The 17,157-nt window shown below is 41.4% G+C and overlaps 1 protein-coding gene across 1 annotated transcript; it reads right to left on the bottom strand.

Moving 5' to 3' along the window:
* Nucleotides 1-3,252: 3,252 nt before the first annotated feature.
* Nucleotides 3,253-4,136, bottom strand: LOC147904278 (protein PHOSPHATE-INDUCED 1 homolog). The gene has a single exon (XM_087385183.1). The coding sequence runs from the start codon at nucleotides 3,889-3,891 to the stop codon at nucleotides 3,253-3,255; it is 639 nt and encodes a 212-aa protein (XP_087241309.1). The 5' UTR covers nucleotides 3,892-4,136.
* Between the last annotated feature and the right edge of the window lie 13,021 nt (nucleotides 4,137-17,157).

Genomic DNA, 17,157 nt, shown 5'->3' with positions numbered 1-17,157 from the left:
CGTTAGTGGCCGATTGTGTCTTGTTGGTAGCCTTGGCATTTCTGATGTTGACACTTTTTGCAAGAGCTCGTGTGTGGAGCTTGCATCAACCTTAGGCCACTAAAGCTGTTTGTGCATGCATGTGAGGCTTTATTGTGGCGTGTCGAGCTTGGATCAAGAGGCATTGGAAGTTGGTGTCCATGTGGCATGAGGCGAGTCGATGGACTTGCCAAGACTTGCCGATGGACTTGCTACTCATTGGCATGCTATGAGTTGGGACTTGCTAATGGATTTGTTGCTCGTTGGTGCTGCTGTGAGTCATTTTCTATGAGTCGAGCCTTGTAGTATTAATGGCATTGTGGCATTTCGGTGGGCACCTCTTGCAAGTGGTATGCATTGTGGAGGAGCCGTCGTGGGATTGGAGGTTGCCAATTGCTCGTTGGGTGCCTTAGTCGTCATTGGTGGAGGATTTCCATTGGACTGTTGCTGCTTGGTAAAGGTTGCATGCAAGTTAGTCACTACTTGTTGACATTCAGTGCTATTAGTCAGGTCGTTCATTGAAGGTAGTTTTGCTGCAAGGCCACAAAGTTTCCACCATAGCCATCCTCCTTCAAGCTTGTTTGCGGTTTTTGCTGCTTTAGGAGACATTTTTGACCATGGCAACAACTTTGGAGTCGTTTTCCTGTGTTGAGGTCAATCAAGGTGTGCATTGATGCATGTGGATAGTCGTTAGTCGTCCTTGGTTGCTTAGTAGCTACCAGTCGATTGCATGTAGAGCTAGTTGCCTTTTTTTCATGGCAGTCATCATTCGTTGAAGCTAGTTGAGTGCTCGCCTTCTTAGTTGTGGGCCATTGTAGTAGTAGCATGTGGAGTTGTTAGTCACTGATGCCTCATTTGTGAATGCCATTGCTTGCAGGTTGCCTCTGTGTGTACAATCGAGAGCCATGTTACTTGTGCGCTTGTGGGGGAGCTATGTGCTAGAGCGTGGTTGGAGAAGACAACTTGAGCCATTCAATTGGTTGAGTTGACTGACTTTGTAGCATTTAATTATTTGTATTTTGCCTTTATTGGTTTGATGTTAGTTTTTATCGTTTTATGTTTCATTTGAATATGTTAGCTTAGTCCTTTTGTTTTAAGGCTTGGGTGGTCATGATTTAGTGCCTTTGTTGCATGGTGGAAGCTATCAGCTTTGAAGCTATAGCTGTTGGAAGCATCATAGACAAGCTACTCATAGAATAGTTTCTTGTAGATAGGCTGTAGATAGCGGCTATGTTGGTCATAGGAGTGGCAGCTTGTAGAGAAGGCGGTGCTTGAAGAAGTCGCTCATGCAAATATTGCCTCTGTTAAACAACTCTCTCTTTCTCTCAAAAACTATAGGCAACCTTTGGAAAACACTCAAAATGAAACTTAGAAAGAATGGGGAATCAGTCAAAGTCTCTCTCTCTCTCTTTAAATACAAGGAGATATCTCAAATCTTACAAAATGAAATGAAACCTCTCAATCTCACATGGATGGAAACCTCTCTCAAATAAACGGAACTGAATGGAATTTTTCTCTCACGAAAGAGAAGAAATGAACTCACGAGATTTTATTCAAGAACTCTCAATCTCTCATACGAATCACAATGCCTCAACAAAAGGCAAGGGAGCTCTGATACCATGAATAAATATGGAGAGAGGAGATGAGAAGAGTGAAGATGAGGAGAGAGGGCACACCTAGAGAGCACACCACAAATGACTAACTGTACACTAGATTTAGTTGAAAATGATGAATATATATAAACCCCTTTAGGGTTAGGGTTAGGGTTAGGGTTTTTAACCCTTTCCTTTATAGCACTCTTTTGGGTTAGTGCTATACACATATGATAATATATGATGTTGAGACGGTTCCTCAACAACATGAATAGCTTCGAAAATTTTGTATAGATAAATGCTTGTTGGAAATCTGTTCACATATTTGCCACTATGGATTTAAAAATGTAGCTCTGACTGCTTGATAACTTGTTATTCTATTTCTAAACAAATCATAAATAAAGGAAAAGAGGACTTATGTACATGTGTAATGAGGTCATTGTCAATTCAAATACAATATTTGAACTTTCATACTTTCCAATATCTACAAAATAAAAAATACAAGTGACTTCTAATATAATCAAATTGAAAATGTAGGAAATGATAAAGGATTTAAAAATCAACTTTTATGGACTCATGGAAATGATGAACAGGACTTGCAAAAAGAGATCTCGGAAGAGAAGTCCATATGGTAGCATTGATAGCATCAAAGCACTATGTACAAAACAAGCATATTTTACAAGTGTACTCTAGTATAATCGTCCTGAAAATAAACTCAATATAGTTTAGCCAATAAGGCATGGGCCATGGTCAAGTTATCGATTTTAGATGGCCAAATTTTTATAATTTTATTTTTTTGCTAGTATAATAAAAGCCGGTTATTTTTTTCTTCTTTTTAAGTATTTCTGGAGAAGATTGAAATGCTCTCGATGCACTCTTCGATGCAATGGAGGAATCATGTCTTGGTGACATTCATTTTCAAAGCCTTTACACCCCGAATGTTGTCGACCAGTATGGAATGAGGTGGGCCAATTTTAAAATGCAAACTAGAATCTTCCTTTAGGAGTTTCACACCCATCTACGGATGGGTGAAGCCCCAAAAGATGATGTTTGCCATGTTTTGAAGTGTCAGTCCATCGCCCATTTCACAAGAGACGGATGATAGATTGTTGGCAATATGACGTACCTATTGGTCATATTGAATTTAAGATGTGCTCATGAATGGAGCATTTTTTCATAAGATTGGTGCTAAACTATTTTTTTCGGGACCAATATGTGGGATGTTTCCACTTTTCCTAATATGATCCATTAATACTCCAAGAGACTGAGCCCACCTTTTTTTATTGTTTTTTACTTTTGATCTGACAATCCTTCAAATTTTTTTTAAAAAATATCTATATGTGACATCGAAGAGTAAACGGCGGCGAAAGGCGTTCTGAGAAACTAGAGAATTCTATCTTTACTGCAATAAACACGCCCAAAATTGCCGAAACGAATGTGGACATTTTGTCTCATGAGTCATTCTTTTCGCCTAAGATGCAATGTTGTCATGTCCGATCAAATTTCTGTGGAGTACAGAATTCTTTGGCTTTAGCTTCACCCGACAGTTTGATCCCAGAGTATAAAGACCTGTTCTGGAAGAACAAATATGACAGTCATTCGCTCAGATGATATAATTCCAACAAATATCTGGGCTCTGACCTCAGGAAGGTGTTTCACAGCTCAAAGAGTCAGGGTTCCATATCGCTGGTAACAGATACTCCCGGTGGTGGACGCCCCTCGCATTGTAGCTTGCCCTCGTCTTCTTTTCCATGAGCAGTTGTCCGGGATATCCTGGATAGGATCCTGGGCCGAATGAACCGGTACACGCAGTGGCAGGTTCAGAGGGAGCCGAAGCGTCCCCTTCGAAATATCCAGTTCCGTATGGGTTTGTGACAGCTCCCGCTAGAATGGTTGCTAAATTGATGATCATTCCGTCCATCCCACCATCTCCATTGGGCGGAAGAAGAGGCAGATTTGGGGGACCGAACTGTGGAACCGCAAATGGCCAAGCACACAGGCCGGGACACTGTTGAGCAGGATTCCCCACCCACGCATAAGAGAGCATTCTGTAATTGGAACTAGTCGAAGGGAAAGTGTAGTTGTGAAAGCCACATGAATCCATGCAGAAACGATCGACATAAACATCCACCGCAGTGAGGACCAGGTACATAGCTAGGTGCTTGTTGGTCAGAGATTTGGTGCGTAGAGCGTTCGTGATGAGGGTCTCGATATCACTTCGCTTCAATCGCTTTCCCAAAGAACAGCGTGTGTCGAACATCTCGCCACCGAGATTCAACATCCTGTCGACACTTGAATCATACTTGTCTTGTAGGCAGAGGTGATTGCCCACCAGCTTGAGACGGAGGGAACTGCATGTGGGTTATTGCGGGCATGGAAGGATGCGAGGAAGTCGGTGACAACGGATCGCTGGGAGGGGGAGAAGCCAACATACCAAAGGAGGTAGAGATGGAGAGAAGAACGACTGTCTTGGGAGGAGAGGAGGGGTCCGTTGTGGTAGGGGAGGATGGGAGTAGAGGGAGGGAGGAGGGAGGCGATGGAGGGGTGGAGGAGGAGAAGCAGGAGGAGAGAAATGTGTGGGATGCAATGGGAGGAAGCCAGGGCTATATAGTGCTGTGATGACGATGATTTGATGAGGTTGACGATGAACGTGGCTTGACCACCATTGATTGAGGTTGCCTCTTGTGATTGAGTCTGTCGATTTGATGCGTTGTGTACACCGCCCATATCTTCGTCAACGTTCTACTAACAACCAATTCAGTGAGCTTTTCACCTTCACAGAATTTCATAACGCGGTATTAGTTACTCGGACGCGCATCGTCTTGATCAACCATTCATGTGTCAAGGTCCTTGGGTGGGGGAAGACAACCCTAGCCGTCCGATTGGGACAATTTCTTTCCTAGAAGTTGCATTAGCGCCTACAAGGGGTCTAAGTTGGTTTTCCAAGATGCTCAGGCTGAGAATTCAAGAATTTTTGAGTTGTTACCTGGAAGATCACCCGCATGTCATAATCCAAGACCTCGACGTTCAAGAAATGCCCATGGGAAGCATTTTCGAAATATCAAAATGGCTCATGGTGGCATCATTCCATTCAATCCCACTTTCTGTTGAGATAGTCAGAGTTACCAATTCTCATGCATCATATCGATTCTCATTCATCATACCTATTATCATTCACCCCCTCAACAAAGTCATCCAAGGTTTGTGCGCCGGACTCATCTACACATGGTCCATGGAGAACCATCAAATGCTATAATTGTTTGCATTCATCAATGACATCGTTCAATTTTGAGGATCATTTACAATTGTATCATGCTCATTGCAACCTCTAGCTTACTAGGATCTTTTGACACCTCATAGATCACATCAATAGGTCCATTTTAAATAACAACTGCAGCCCATTTTACTAAGAGGTTTCACTTGGCATATTGGAGACATAACATCATTAGGTCACTTCCCCTCCCAAGGTCTAAACTCTCTTTTTGTTGAACCTTATTCCTCTTGAGTGCACACCCATGTAGGTGGTTCCAAAATCTCACCCACCAACTCCTCCAAACATATAAGAAAGACACCATAATTTTCAATATGCAACTCATCATCATCAATGCCATTTTTAAATAAAAGTTAGCACTTTTCACATCATGGCAATGCAATGAAAAGGGGTTCCCATGTTTCTCCTTGAAATTCCAAATAACCCCTTTAATATTTTCCAACATTAAGTTATGATAATGCAGCAGCCATGCCTCCAAAGAGCGCAAGCAGCGAGCTGCCTTTATCTCTAAAGCTTGTCCCACACTCAGTCTCAAGTGTCTCCATTGAGCTCCTTGCGTCCTTCCAGTATGCCACAGGCCTCTGAAACTACGATGCCGTCGTCGCCCAAGATCTCTGCAAGATCAAAGGTTTCTTTGTAAGGTGCCAGAAAAAGGCCACATGGCAGATAAGGTCGGGTGTGTTGAACTGTGGTTAAGTTTATAGTTAGGTTCAGTTTAGCTAGACCATGGTAAAGTTAATGTAACCATGGGTTAACCTATTTGGGTTTAAAGACTGCCACATGGCACAGTGCCACTTAAGCACAGAGTCCCTTGCTAAGCACAGTATGGAATTCAGCATGTGAATCCCTATGCCACATCATCAGGCCACCTCTTCTTCATAAAACTTCGACAAGTTATAACTTCCAACCCAAGAAGAATTTGGAACCCTCCAAAAAGAAAAAGTCATCGTCTTTTTGAGCTCTACGCTCTATCAAGTCAGAATCATTGTATGCAATTAGACACTACCAATATTGAAAGAAATCAATTGGTAAGACCTTTGCAACAAATGACAAATCAAAGCATGAATGCACACATCATTGTCATAAGCATGCCAAATGCACAAGTGCATGAGATGACCATAGCACGAAGCATGGCATCCACACATAAAGCATCAAGGCAGATGGAAGAACAAAGCATCATGCATGAAGCTACACCAAGCAAAGAAGCAAACAACATCATCATCAAGCCATGAGCCAAAAGGTGACATCAATGGAATGTATTGAGAAACAAAACCTTGCCAACCTTGCCTATATTTTGTAAATCAAACTTGACCACTTGAGAGAATCCTTTGGAAACTATTTTTTTCTTGTATATTTTCAACTTTGAGCTTTCATTTTCAAGTGGAATCTTGCAATGTATTATTTACTTCCATGTCTGATGTATGTACATAATGTAATTGATTGTTGATGGCAAATAATCATGGTAGAATGTAATTAGTCAATAATCATGATAGAATGTGATTAGACACTAGTATGTGATGGGGGATGCATCCCCCCAAAAAACAAAAACAAAAAAAAGCCTCCGAGGGTGTGATGGGTGTATTTGTTTCTTGTGTGTGTGTGTGTAATGATGGGGGATGCATTTGCAAAAAAAAAAAGAAAAAAAAGCCCTTGAGAGGCCTCTCGGGGGATTTTTTTTGTGTATTTCTTGGTATAGGCACTTTTTTTTTGTTTTTTAAAATGTATTTCTTATGTGTGTGATGGGTGTGTGTGTAAGTGATGGGGGATGCATCCCCCAATTTAAAAAAAAAAAAAAAAGCCACTGAGATGCCCAGGTGCATGCAGGCATGACTTTGGGCCAGACAGGATCCCCGTCTAGCCCAAAGTTGCACCTGCGCGCACCTGGGCCTCTCAAGGGCTTTTTTTTGTGTATTTCTTGGTATATGGACTTTTTTTTTGTTTTTTTAAATGTATTTATTGTGTGTCTGATGGGTGTGTGTGTGTAAGTGATGGGGGATGCATCCCCCAATTTAAAAAAAACTAAAAATAGCCCTTGAAAGACCCAAGTGCATATAGGCATGACTTTGGGCTAGACAGGGACCCTGTCTAGCCCAAAGTCATGCCTGCATGCACTTGGGCCTCTTAGGGGCTATTTTTTGTTTTTCCTTTGTTTCTATTAAGCAAACATAAGACCAATGGGCTCTTATAGTAGAATGGACATCTGATTGCATTTGAGATTTGGAAGCTTTAAGTCCATAATTGTTTGTGACAAAGAGCGAAGTTCTAACATAGTCCATGTATTAAAGACATGAAAACATTCTTTTAACGGTCAACACAGACCACACCAGTCACTCACTTGGCTACCTATCACCCAATGGATAGAATAACAGATGTGCTAGAACCAATCATTCTAGTAATATGGAAACACTCTGGAAACATTATTGAGTACATTCGAAGTAAGAACAATGTTGTGATCAATGCATGACTTAGTCCAAAAGAGTTGGTCACAACAATTTTCATTGTGTATGACCACTTTCTTTGACATGAGGAACGAATAGCACAACTCTAAGAGTTTGGGAAATTCGAGGATGCATCCTCCAGTTTTAAAAAAACAAAAAATAGCCCCTGAGAGGCCCAGGCGCATGCAGGCGTGACTTTGGGCTAGACAGGGACCCCGTCTGGCCCAAAGTTGCACCTGGGCCTCTTAGGGGCTATTTTTTGTTTTTTTTAAACTGGGGGATGCATCCCCCATCACTTACACACACACACACACACACAAGAAATACAATAAGGGGAATTAGATAATAATGGATGTTAGCACCCTCCCCTAGGTGTTGACTTCATTTGTTAAGGATGATAATTAAGACGTCATTTTCATCCTTGGGGTCATTTTACCAGCTAGGTCCACTAAAGGGACTATGGTAAGATAATTGCTAATTCAAAATTAATACGTTGCATGCTTGCAAAGACCCTATGTTGAATAAAGGACCTCACATTTCTTTTGGATCACTCACTTAATTATACCCTTAAGAGTACATATCCTAGTGGTGGCACTCGTGAGGAAATCGGATGTAATAGCGAAGCCTGGATTCCATTACCTTCCACGCAAGGACACTGGCCACCTTACATCTCTCACAAGCATGCAATGCCTATACCTCTGTGTGAGCTCAGATCTTTGGGGCTTCTCTCTATCTTCTCCTCCCTCATGTTTTTCCACTTTCCTCCACCTAGATCCTGTATTCTTTCCTTTCCTCTCCCTATTGATGCTAACCTAGCTTGCATTAGCATTCACGCAGCTTGTATGGTAGCCTTTTCCTTTTTAGACAATTGGGCGATGCCACTCATTAGGTTAACTCTTATGGCTTGCAAAATCCTTCCATTGCTTTGTGCCATCGATAGTCCTAACATGTAAAAATTAAAAAAAAGTGCCTATATCATGGCCACCTTCCGATCAAAGATGTAAAATTTTTGCCCAAATCAATTTGTTTCTTCATGCTTGAAATGTGTCCCAATTTACAAACCCATATCTTGATCATTAGCATTCAAAGTTGGGATCCACTTTGAATAATGGTTTCATATGTCATGTTATTCACATCATTTTAATCCATTGCAACCATTTTAATCCATTGTTGCTCATAGCTATCAGTGCATTTGTCAACCTTACCATTTTGTATTGAACTTCATTGTAGTCATCACCAATGCCTTTAGAATATCAAGGCACACTTCTAAAGCAATTTTGGCCATTCTTAGCATACTTTACAACATTTTACACCATAAGGGCCTACATCTTTAATTGTATGTAGCACCCCTTAGCCACAATTTCCATAAAAGTCAAAACCCAATCTCCTATGCTAGTATTGAGTCAGTCATATGCTTGTTCTCTATCCACATTTGATAATACACAAACACCAACCAAGTATACGTGTGGATTATTGCCATCTCCATGTGGAACCATTGGCATAAGTGAGCTTGCCATCTCAATCATGGAGCATATATCCTCTTAATTTACATTAAATACTTCCAACTAACCATGCACATAACTAAATTAGCCACCATATTATTGTTCTATTTTCCTCCTAGGTTTGGGATGCAAAACATTCCTAGTCCCAAGATGGATCTAAATATGGAAGGGTTCATCGGCAATCTTGATCTTCTCTATTCATACACCTAGTAACTTGAAAAATTTTTGAAACCTTTGATAAGGGAATGCACTTTTCTTCAAAATCAACTGTATATTTAAATTAAGGATACACTAAAATCCAAGAAATGAGATGCAATTATAATGCAAAACACCACCCATCTAGAAAACAAGAGATATATATATTAAATTTTAACGTCTATACAATATTTCTTGTATTTTGCATCCAATAGATGCACCTTTTACAAAATATGTGCTTGCTTAGCTTTAGCTCTACTATTGCTGCTCTCCTCTGAGTTGACAAAGTAGTGGGTTCACTGAAAGATTCTACAAGCTTCCCAGCATCATAAACACCTGTCGAAGCACCCATAGCAACAATCGCCATGATTCTTCCTACTAGCTTCTCTCCAAAAGTAGATAATGCCAAGTCCCGCCTCACCAAAATACACTTGCACACAGAAGGGGGTAAAGGCACAAGGGAGACTAGCTTTGAAAGTACCCTGCACTTTATCATCTCTTCCATCCCATAAGGGGAGAACAAACTATGGAAGCACACTAGGCTATGGCACCCTAACATTGCCATGTTGTGTCCTAGTGCTGAATCCACACCAATGCTATCACCTCGACCCCCTTTATGTGTCGCAAACTTATCAACTTCGATGATGTCTTAAAAATTAAGATAACATTAGTAATCTTCTCAATGCCAAAGTAAGAACATAAATTCATTCATATTGACAAAATATCATGAACTTACAATGTGGGCAGCATCTTGTTCGTCCATTCCCGGTTGAGTTATATTGATGGAGCTTTTGCTCTCATCAATTGTTAGAGGTGGTGCCGATGATGAGGCCTCTGCAATATTCTCAAGTCTCTAGCATTTTTGCACCCTCTCTGCCTCCAATCTTTCCTAGACCTCATGGAACTCCATCTCTATAACTGCTGCATTAGTAGAGTCATGCATTTCCTCCCACATAGTTAAGATCAGATGCTCCAAAGTGTTTGCAAGTGCCAAATCTATGCACCTATCCAACCCTCTTCTGTGGGTAACCTAATTTACTACTACTCTCCCAAGCAGAGAGTGCCCCCAGTACTTCATCTTCTCTCAAATTTTTAATATATTGAATGTCAATCAATAATAAATATTCTCTATTTTCAATCAAAATATACGGAAGGGTTTGCATCAAAACCTCATCCGTCATACCTTCTTCCTTCTCTTTTTGCTCTCCTTCCTCCTCTTCCTCTTCTGGCTGTCCTGTGGGGGATGATGTCCCGCCTGCTTCAAGAACCACAACCAAGTCTGTCGTCTGCTCTATTTCTGCTATGTGCTTTCCCTTGTCCAAAGTTGCACTAGACCAATCTAGAGCAACGGCAGCTTCTGCAACCACATTAGGATTCTCCTCAACGTCCACATCTTACCCTGCTACTGTTAGAAAAAGAGTTTGATCTACATTGATGAATGGAGGTGTGTCTATGTCCTCCATTTCCAAAAGAATTACACAATAGGCTTTTTCTAGGGATACAAAATGAGTTCCTATAGGACTCGCTTGCAGATCCAACTCTTCATCCTTGGAAATCCTTCTAAAACTTTTTGAACTAAGGGATTTCCAATATTTTGCAACCTAAACTTGAAAGTGCTATCAGCCTGGCAATAGTTAATGAGGAGATTCATAGGAACCCACTATACTCTATCTATGTCTAGCTAGATCAGGTAAGGCTTGATTTTATCTCTCACATAATCTACCACATCTCTAAAGAGATCTAGATGCTTGTGGACTATGCCGATGACATCTATCTGATGATGCGATCAAAAATGTCATACAACTCTACCTCTCTACTCAAATGATGAGTAGAAGCGATGAAGTCATGGCATGCCTCGCGGGGTGTGGCCATTCGAGGTTTGTGGAAGATGGCAAGAGCAGGCTGTCTAGGAGGTGAGGACAATAAAGGCTATGTCATACCTAATGGCCCTTTATATAGTTGACTTTAGTCTCTTTAAATACCTTAAAAGTCTGATTACAATTTGGGTAATAAAATATTGGACAATGTAATATATTGGCCTAAATAATTTGCCATCATATTCCACTCCCGCCTCTCCCGCCACCCAAAATAATGGATTTTTTTTTTTGGAATTTAGGGGGCCCTATGTTAGTACAAATGACATCACACGTAATAAAAACTATTACATTTAGTCAAAAACATTTACAACACAGTTTCAAAACTTTTACATTTATTCAAGTGCTATTACAACACACTTCAAAAACTATATCATATTTTCAAAACTATTACAACACACATAAAAAACTACTAATTTTATTAAGTATACTCGTTGCCAATACAAATGACATCACACTTCAAAAACTATTACATTTATTCAATACCAGTATGAATGGACAAGTTACAAGGAGGCTTCCATTTCTCAAGCATTAATGTTCCTTTGAGTCGCCTTCTTACTATTTTCCCATTTAGTAGAAAGAAAAAATCACTATCATCAAAGGTGACAGCGATGTATTCTCGAACATGCTTCAAGCTCCAACTACCTATGACCTCAAGATGCTAGATATCCCCATTGGGCATATGTACCTCTACCTCTGTGGTGTCCACTACATCACAATCCATAGGTATCCATGTGCCATGATTATTTTTCCGTCTTTAAGCGTACCTCATGTAGCAAATACTCCGCACTACTTGATATCTTATTACTATACTTTCTTTAGTAAGTATACATAAAAAATGGTCTCCCTTCTGCAAACCCTCCCTAACATCCCACATTGAGTATAGAATATTATCAAGAAATCCATTTTCTAGGCCTTTGCATACCCACATGATCTTTGTCTTGTAAATGAAGACTGATTTGAAAAAATAAATAAATGTAATGGAGGGCATGAACCAACTAACACTCACAGGTTTTGAACCGAAAGTAAACTCCATTGATGATTGAATATCTGATCTCATCTTCATTCTAAATGCATCTATAGAGAATGGATCAGGAAGAGGCCATTCTGGACTATCAAAGTTAGGGAGAGGAATAGGATGTAGGCTTCCATATGCGCCTTCTCTTCAAGGAACTTGGTAACATGAATTATAGAAAAAAATACTAGACTTTGTCAAGGAGGCAGCACTCCATCTTGAGAACATTAATTCCCCAATATTTGAATGGAAAGCCTGAAATATTCCCATGAGACTATCCAGAGGCTGGGTTTCAACTTTGGTAGAGGGAAAGATATCTACATAGAAAGCAAAGAAAGATGTTAATGGGTCAATCAATATGTCTCTCTCACTCTCTCCCCCTCTCTCTCTCTCTCTCTCTCTCTCTCTCTCTCTCTCTCTCACACTTATCTCTCTCTCTCTCTCTCTCTCACACACACACACACACACCTCTCTCTCTCTCTCTCTCTCCCTCTCTCTCTCTCTCTCTCTCTCTCTCCCCCTCACTCACAAATCTCTCCCCTCTACTATCTCCCCCTAACACCTCTCAACCCCTCCATCTCTCTCTCTCTCCCTCCCCCCCTCCCCCTCTACTATCACCATCACAAGACACCCTCTCTCAAAACGCATGCTCACATACAACCATTAGAATACACAATTGAACTGAAAATGAACAAAAGTTAATGTAAAAGAGAGATACAGTTTGAAGGAAAGCAAGTTTGACTGGCAGGATCCAAGTTCATGTCTCGAGCCATGTACACATGCTGAACCTTCACCTTAAGTCCTTTTTTTGTATACAAAACCCAACAATGTGACCCTTCCAATGCTTCTCTTTCTTTGCTCTATCCTTTCTTCAAACCTTGAATGGACCTATTGCAGATGGTTGCATTGTGACCCATGGCATTAACCTAAACTCTTGAGGGATCCAAATATCACTATTGTCCTTCAAAATGTGACCCACACATTTTGAAGGATAACACAATTACTCTACTCTACTTGGGGCATTTGATGTTTGATGTATAACACGATTCTCCAAAAACAAAGACTTTATACTAATTTGACAGACAATAGGTACCCATATTTAGTTCCATCTTGGGACTTCAACCTCGTTTGTCATCCTGGTGTCTCCTAGAAGTGCCTTGCCTCCAGGAATGAAAGAGGGAATACATCTAGCAAGAAGGATGAAAAGCATGCTCCACTGGATACATTGTTGTTCAGATAGGAATCGTTGTCTAGGATGTTTTCAAGTTCATTTTGCTCTAGCCTATCTGTTGTCAAAAGGTTGTTTTTTTAATTCTCTCTAACTTTACTCTCCTTGCAAAAAACATTTACTGTCCTTGCAAAAAGACAAACATGGACTGTCCTTTCTAGGGTTGATATCGGAGGAGAACATAGATTATTTCAAAGAGCGATGGGAATGCTTATGGAAGGAGGTATATATGTTACGTTTTGTGTCCTTGCTTGATTTGATCATGAGCTCATTGTCATTATATTGTATGATTTGGAACAGAAGAAAATTCAAGCAGTCTTGCTCTATGGGAGAATGACCTTGAATCACATGCCATCATTAGGCAATATGATGCCCAAAAACAAAGAGAACAACGAGAACAAAAGAAATACATGAGGATAGTTTGACAAAGATAGAGGAATCCATAAACTAAAGAATTGTCCTTGAAACGGTGAAGTTTTTCAATGACAAAACCCCCAAACATGGACAAACAATTGAAGTATGAAATCTTCAATTGAATTCAACATAACCCTGCAATGATAGGATTACAAGATTGAACAACTAGAGAGGAGGCATAAGTGCAAGCAGCACTAATAGCCAATGTGCGCAACACACTGGCTATCGTAAGGCAGCCTGCAAACAAAGAAGAGTTGTTCCTAAAGAAATGTACATTGACCATGCTAATGAACTCTACTGAAGACATGCCCATTAAGGTCGCAAGGGTTCTGCAAGTTTCTAAGCATTCCTTGAACAAGGCAAGATTTCGTGTGGAAGCCCAAGTGGATGATGGTAGTCACTCATTCTCATTGGCAGACTATTGGAATCATCAACATAGCAGTACAATAATAGATGATAAAAAAGAACTTATTTACTGCTTTTGGGAATCTGATTCACGTGTTTCCCCTAGCAAGAAGGATGTTTGTAGAAAGAGACTAGGGCTCAAGTAACAAGTAAACATTCGCAAGTATGTGTAAAAAACAAACTACTATGAACTTTCATGAACATAATACTCAAGGGAAAGGAGAGTAACTTTTTTTTCAACTCTAGCCAAACATATCAACCCCAAGCATCAACCTTGGGTTACTACCTTAAGAAATTTTCTTTATTTCTTAAAAATAAGCCACTTGAAAAACAAATTTGGCTAGGTAATGGACCCGAATTCGTAGAGCTTGTAATTTCAATCACCTTTTTACAGAAGAGTGATCCGAGCTAACCATGAAAAGTTATGACCCAAGAAGAGTTTAGGGTTTGACCCTAACCCTACACCCATTCCTATAAAAATCCACTCCACCCCCTCATTCTTCTTCTTTCCAATCTAGCCTCCATCCTCTTCCCCATTCCGAGCCCTATGCAATACACTTCTCCCTCTCCATCGGCCACCACCCTACTACCATCCTCACATGGTGAGTTATTTCAAGCCCTTCTTGTAGTGATAACCTTGCCATCCACCCACTGTCCGTTCGCTCTCAACAATCATGGTACATCGAGAAAGACTTGGAGAGCGTTAAGGTGACCATCTCTTTCTCCCTTTGGATTTCTGTCAAAGTTTTCCATCTGCCAAGTTTCCACCAACACCCCTCCCCGCCCCACCCCCCCCCTTCGTCCTCCACCACCACCCCCCCCCCCACCCCCCCCTTTTCCACCCCTCCATTTTCACTCCCCCTACACCCCACCACCCACTTTCTCCTCCCCCCCCCTCTCCCCCTCTCCCCATTTCCCCCCCTTCACCCCCTCCATCCCCCTCCACTGACCCCCCCCTCCACCACCCCCTCCATTCCCCCCCCCCCCCAATTCCCCCCCCCTCTTCCACCACCCTGTTTTCTTTTCCCCCTCCACACCCCCCCCCTTCCATCCCAGCCCCTCTTCCACCCCAGCCCCCCCCTCCCCCCTCATCACCCACCCTCCTCTCCCTACCCTTTAGAACTAAGGGCCTAAGGGAGGCCTAAGGCCCTTGCTAAAGGCAAGGCAGCTCGGCGGCCCACGTAGCGCCCTTCCCCGATGTGTACCTATTTCAACGATGTAACCCTCCCATCGCTCGCCATGTGGTAGCACCCACCCCGCGCTCCTCCTCGTCGCAGGCCGCACCACTCCCTCTACTACGCCACTCCCTCCACCCTACTCTGCCTCCTCCTTCCACCCCTTCTCCTCACCCACGCCTCCTTCTACGTCCTACTCCTCCCCACCTCCCCTCCTCCCTCTTCCCCACCTCCCCTCCACCCCCACCCTCGCGACAGCCCCCCCTCCTCCTGACGGTGGCGGCTGCCCGACGCCCCCCCCCTCGATTTTTATATTAAGGTTTTTTTCAAAAAAAAAAAACCTAACCCTAGTTAGGTTAGTCCTAACATAGGTTAGGTTAGACTTACCTTAGGTTAGTTTAGCCTAGGTTAGTTTTAACTTCAGGTTAGTTTAGCATAGGTTAGCTTTTAGTACTAACTACAGTTAAGTTAGTAGACTAAATGTAGTTAGTTCAACTAGTTGTGCTTAGTTGACCAAGTTAGAGTAACTGAACTAACTATGGCTAACCACCATTAGTTAGGTTAACTACCAGTTACATTAACTAGATTGGGCCAGTTAGGTCAACTTAGCTGGGTCAGTTACTCTCCCTCAATTAGACTTAAAGCCCATTCACACCAAACCTTTGACCAAGAGAACCCCCCCAACACACAAAAGGGCACAATTAACCCATACTTTAACCCTTCGTATCTTGCCCATTTGGGACTCGTCAACCAACCTGATGCCACAAAGCCATCGCACAAAATGGGGAGGTATATCTTGAAAATGAAGAAGGTGTTGAGTGCTCTATGATTCAGACACAGTGCATTCTCACCAAAGGGAGACATTCTGTGGTGAATACTAGCTCTGCTTCCAAATTTTCCAAATCTGCTAACAATTTTTCTTATATGGTGCTACTGGCATTGTTGAGTTTGGTACGAACACAATCAACTGTGTGTTTAATAGAGTCTATGTGTTTTATGGCTTTGGACAACCCCACCTCTAAGTTTGATATCAAATCTTGTTTCTCCTCCCCCACCTCTCTCTTCTAATCAAATAAGACCACTTGTTGACCCTCAATTCGTGTCTCACACAATGTACTACTCAGGTTGATCTTCACAAGATGTTTCTTTGTAAGGCCTTCCAACATACTACTTAGGCCAATCTTCACAAGATTTTTCCCGCAGCATGCTCCTTTTTTTTGATACAGGTGTTGTTCTCACCACCCCTTATCTTAGTTTCTCAATCGTGGAAAAACTCATCCCAATCCACCCTAGTGTCATGAATAGATGTAGCATATGCCTTGGGGGCCAATACAGTGCCCACCTCATTGTTCATGATTGTGTTGATTTGGTATATCCTTTTGTATATAGAAATAAAGTCTTCATAGATTTCTTTCTTGAGGCTTCCAATGTGGTAGCCTTGATGACTTGCCTTGTCCTGGGTGTCCCAAGTGTCTTGCATCCACTCCTCCATATCCTGGTAGACTTCTATCCTAGCTTTAAGAAAAAACTTCCACCCAAGGTTCACCTCGGTTGGAATTGAAATGGTTTGAATTGCCTTGCTTTAAGGAAAAACTTATGGCCTAGCTTTACCTTAGTTGGGAATTGAAATGATTTGAATGGTAGACTTCTGGCCTAGCTTTAAAGAAAAACTTCCATTCAACCTTCACCTCAATTGGAATTGAAATGGTTTGAATTGCCTTGCTATTCTCCTTTCCTTTGTTATAGTTTTCTTTATCGAAGAGATGATCTGAGGCTCTTTCTTGGATTTGCTGATATCAGGCTTTCCTATTGGGCAACCTCAGTTTTTCTATGACCTATGGATTTATAGACGACCTCAAGTTTTTCTTCAAAGATATGTTTTCTTTTATTAAAACAAAGTTATGGTTCAATCATATGTAAGATTCATATGCAAAGGCAAAAATCAAAAAAGAAGAAGAAGAAGAAAGAGAGAGAGAGGTAGAGAGAGAGACACACACACACACACAATTTTTGTAAAACCACTAGAATTA

The sequence above is a fragment of the Dipteris shenzhenensis genome, chromosome 2 (assembly GCF_047967505.1).
Source record: "Dipteris shenzhenensis isolate YYH24624 ecotype China chromosome 2, Dip_SZ_1.0, whole genome shotgun sequence".
In the NCBI taxonomy this organism is placed as follows: domain Eukaryota; kingdom Viridiplantae; phylum Streptophyta; class Polypodiopsida; order Gleicheniales; family Dipteridaceae; genus Dipteris; species Dipteris shenzhenensis.
The sequence above is the reverse complement of the archived record's forward strand: the minus strand, read 5'-3'. Positions and strand labels throughout refer to the sequence as shown.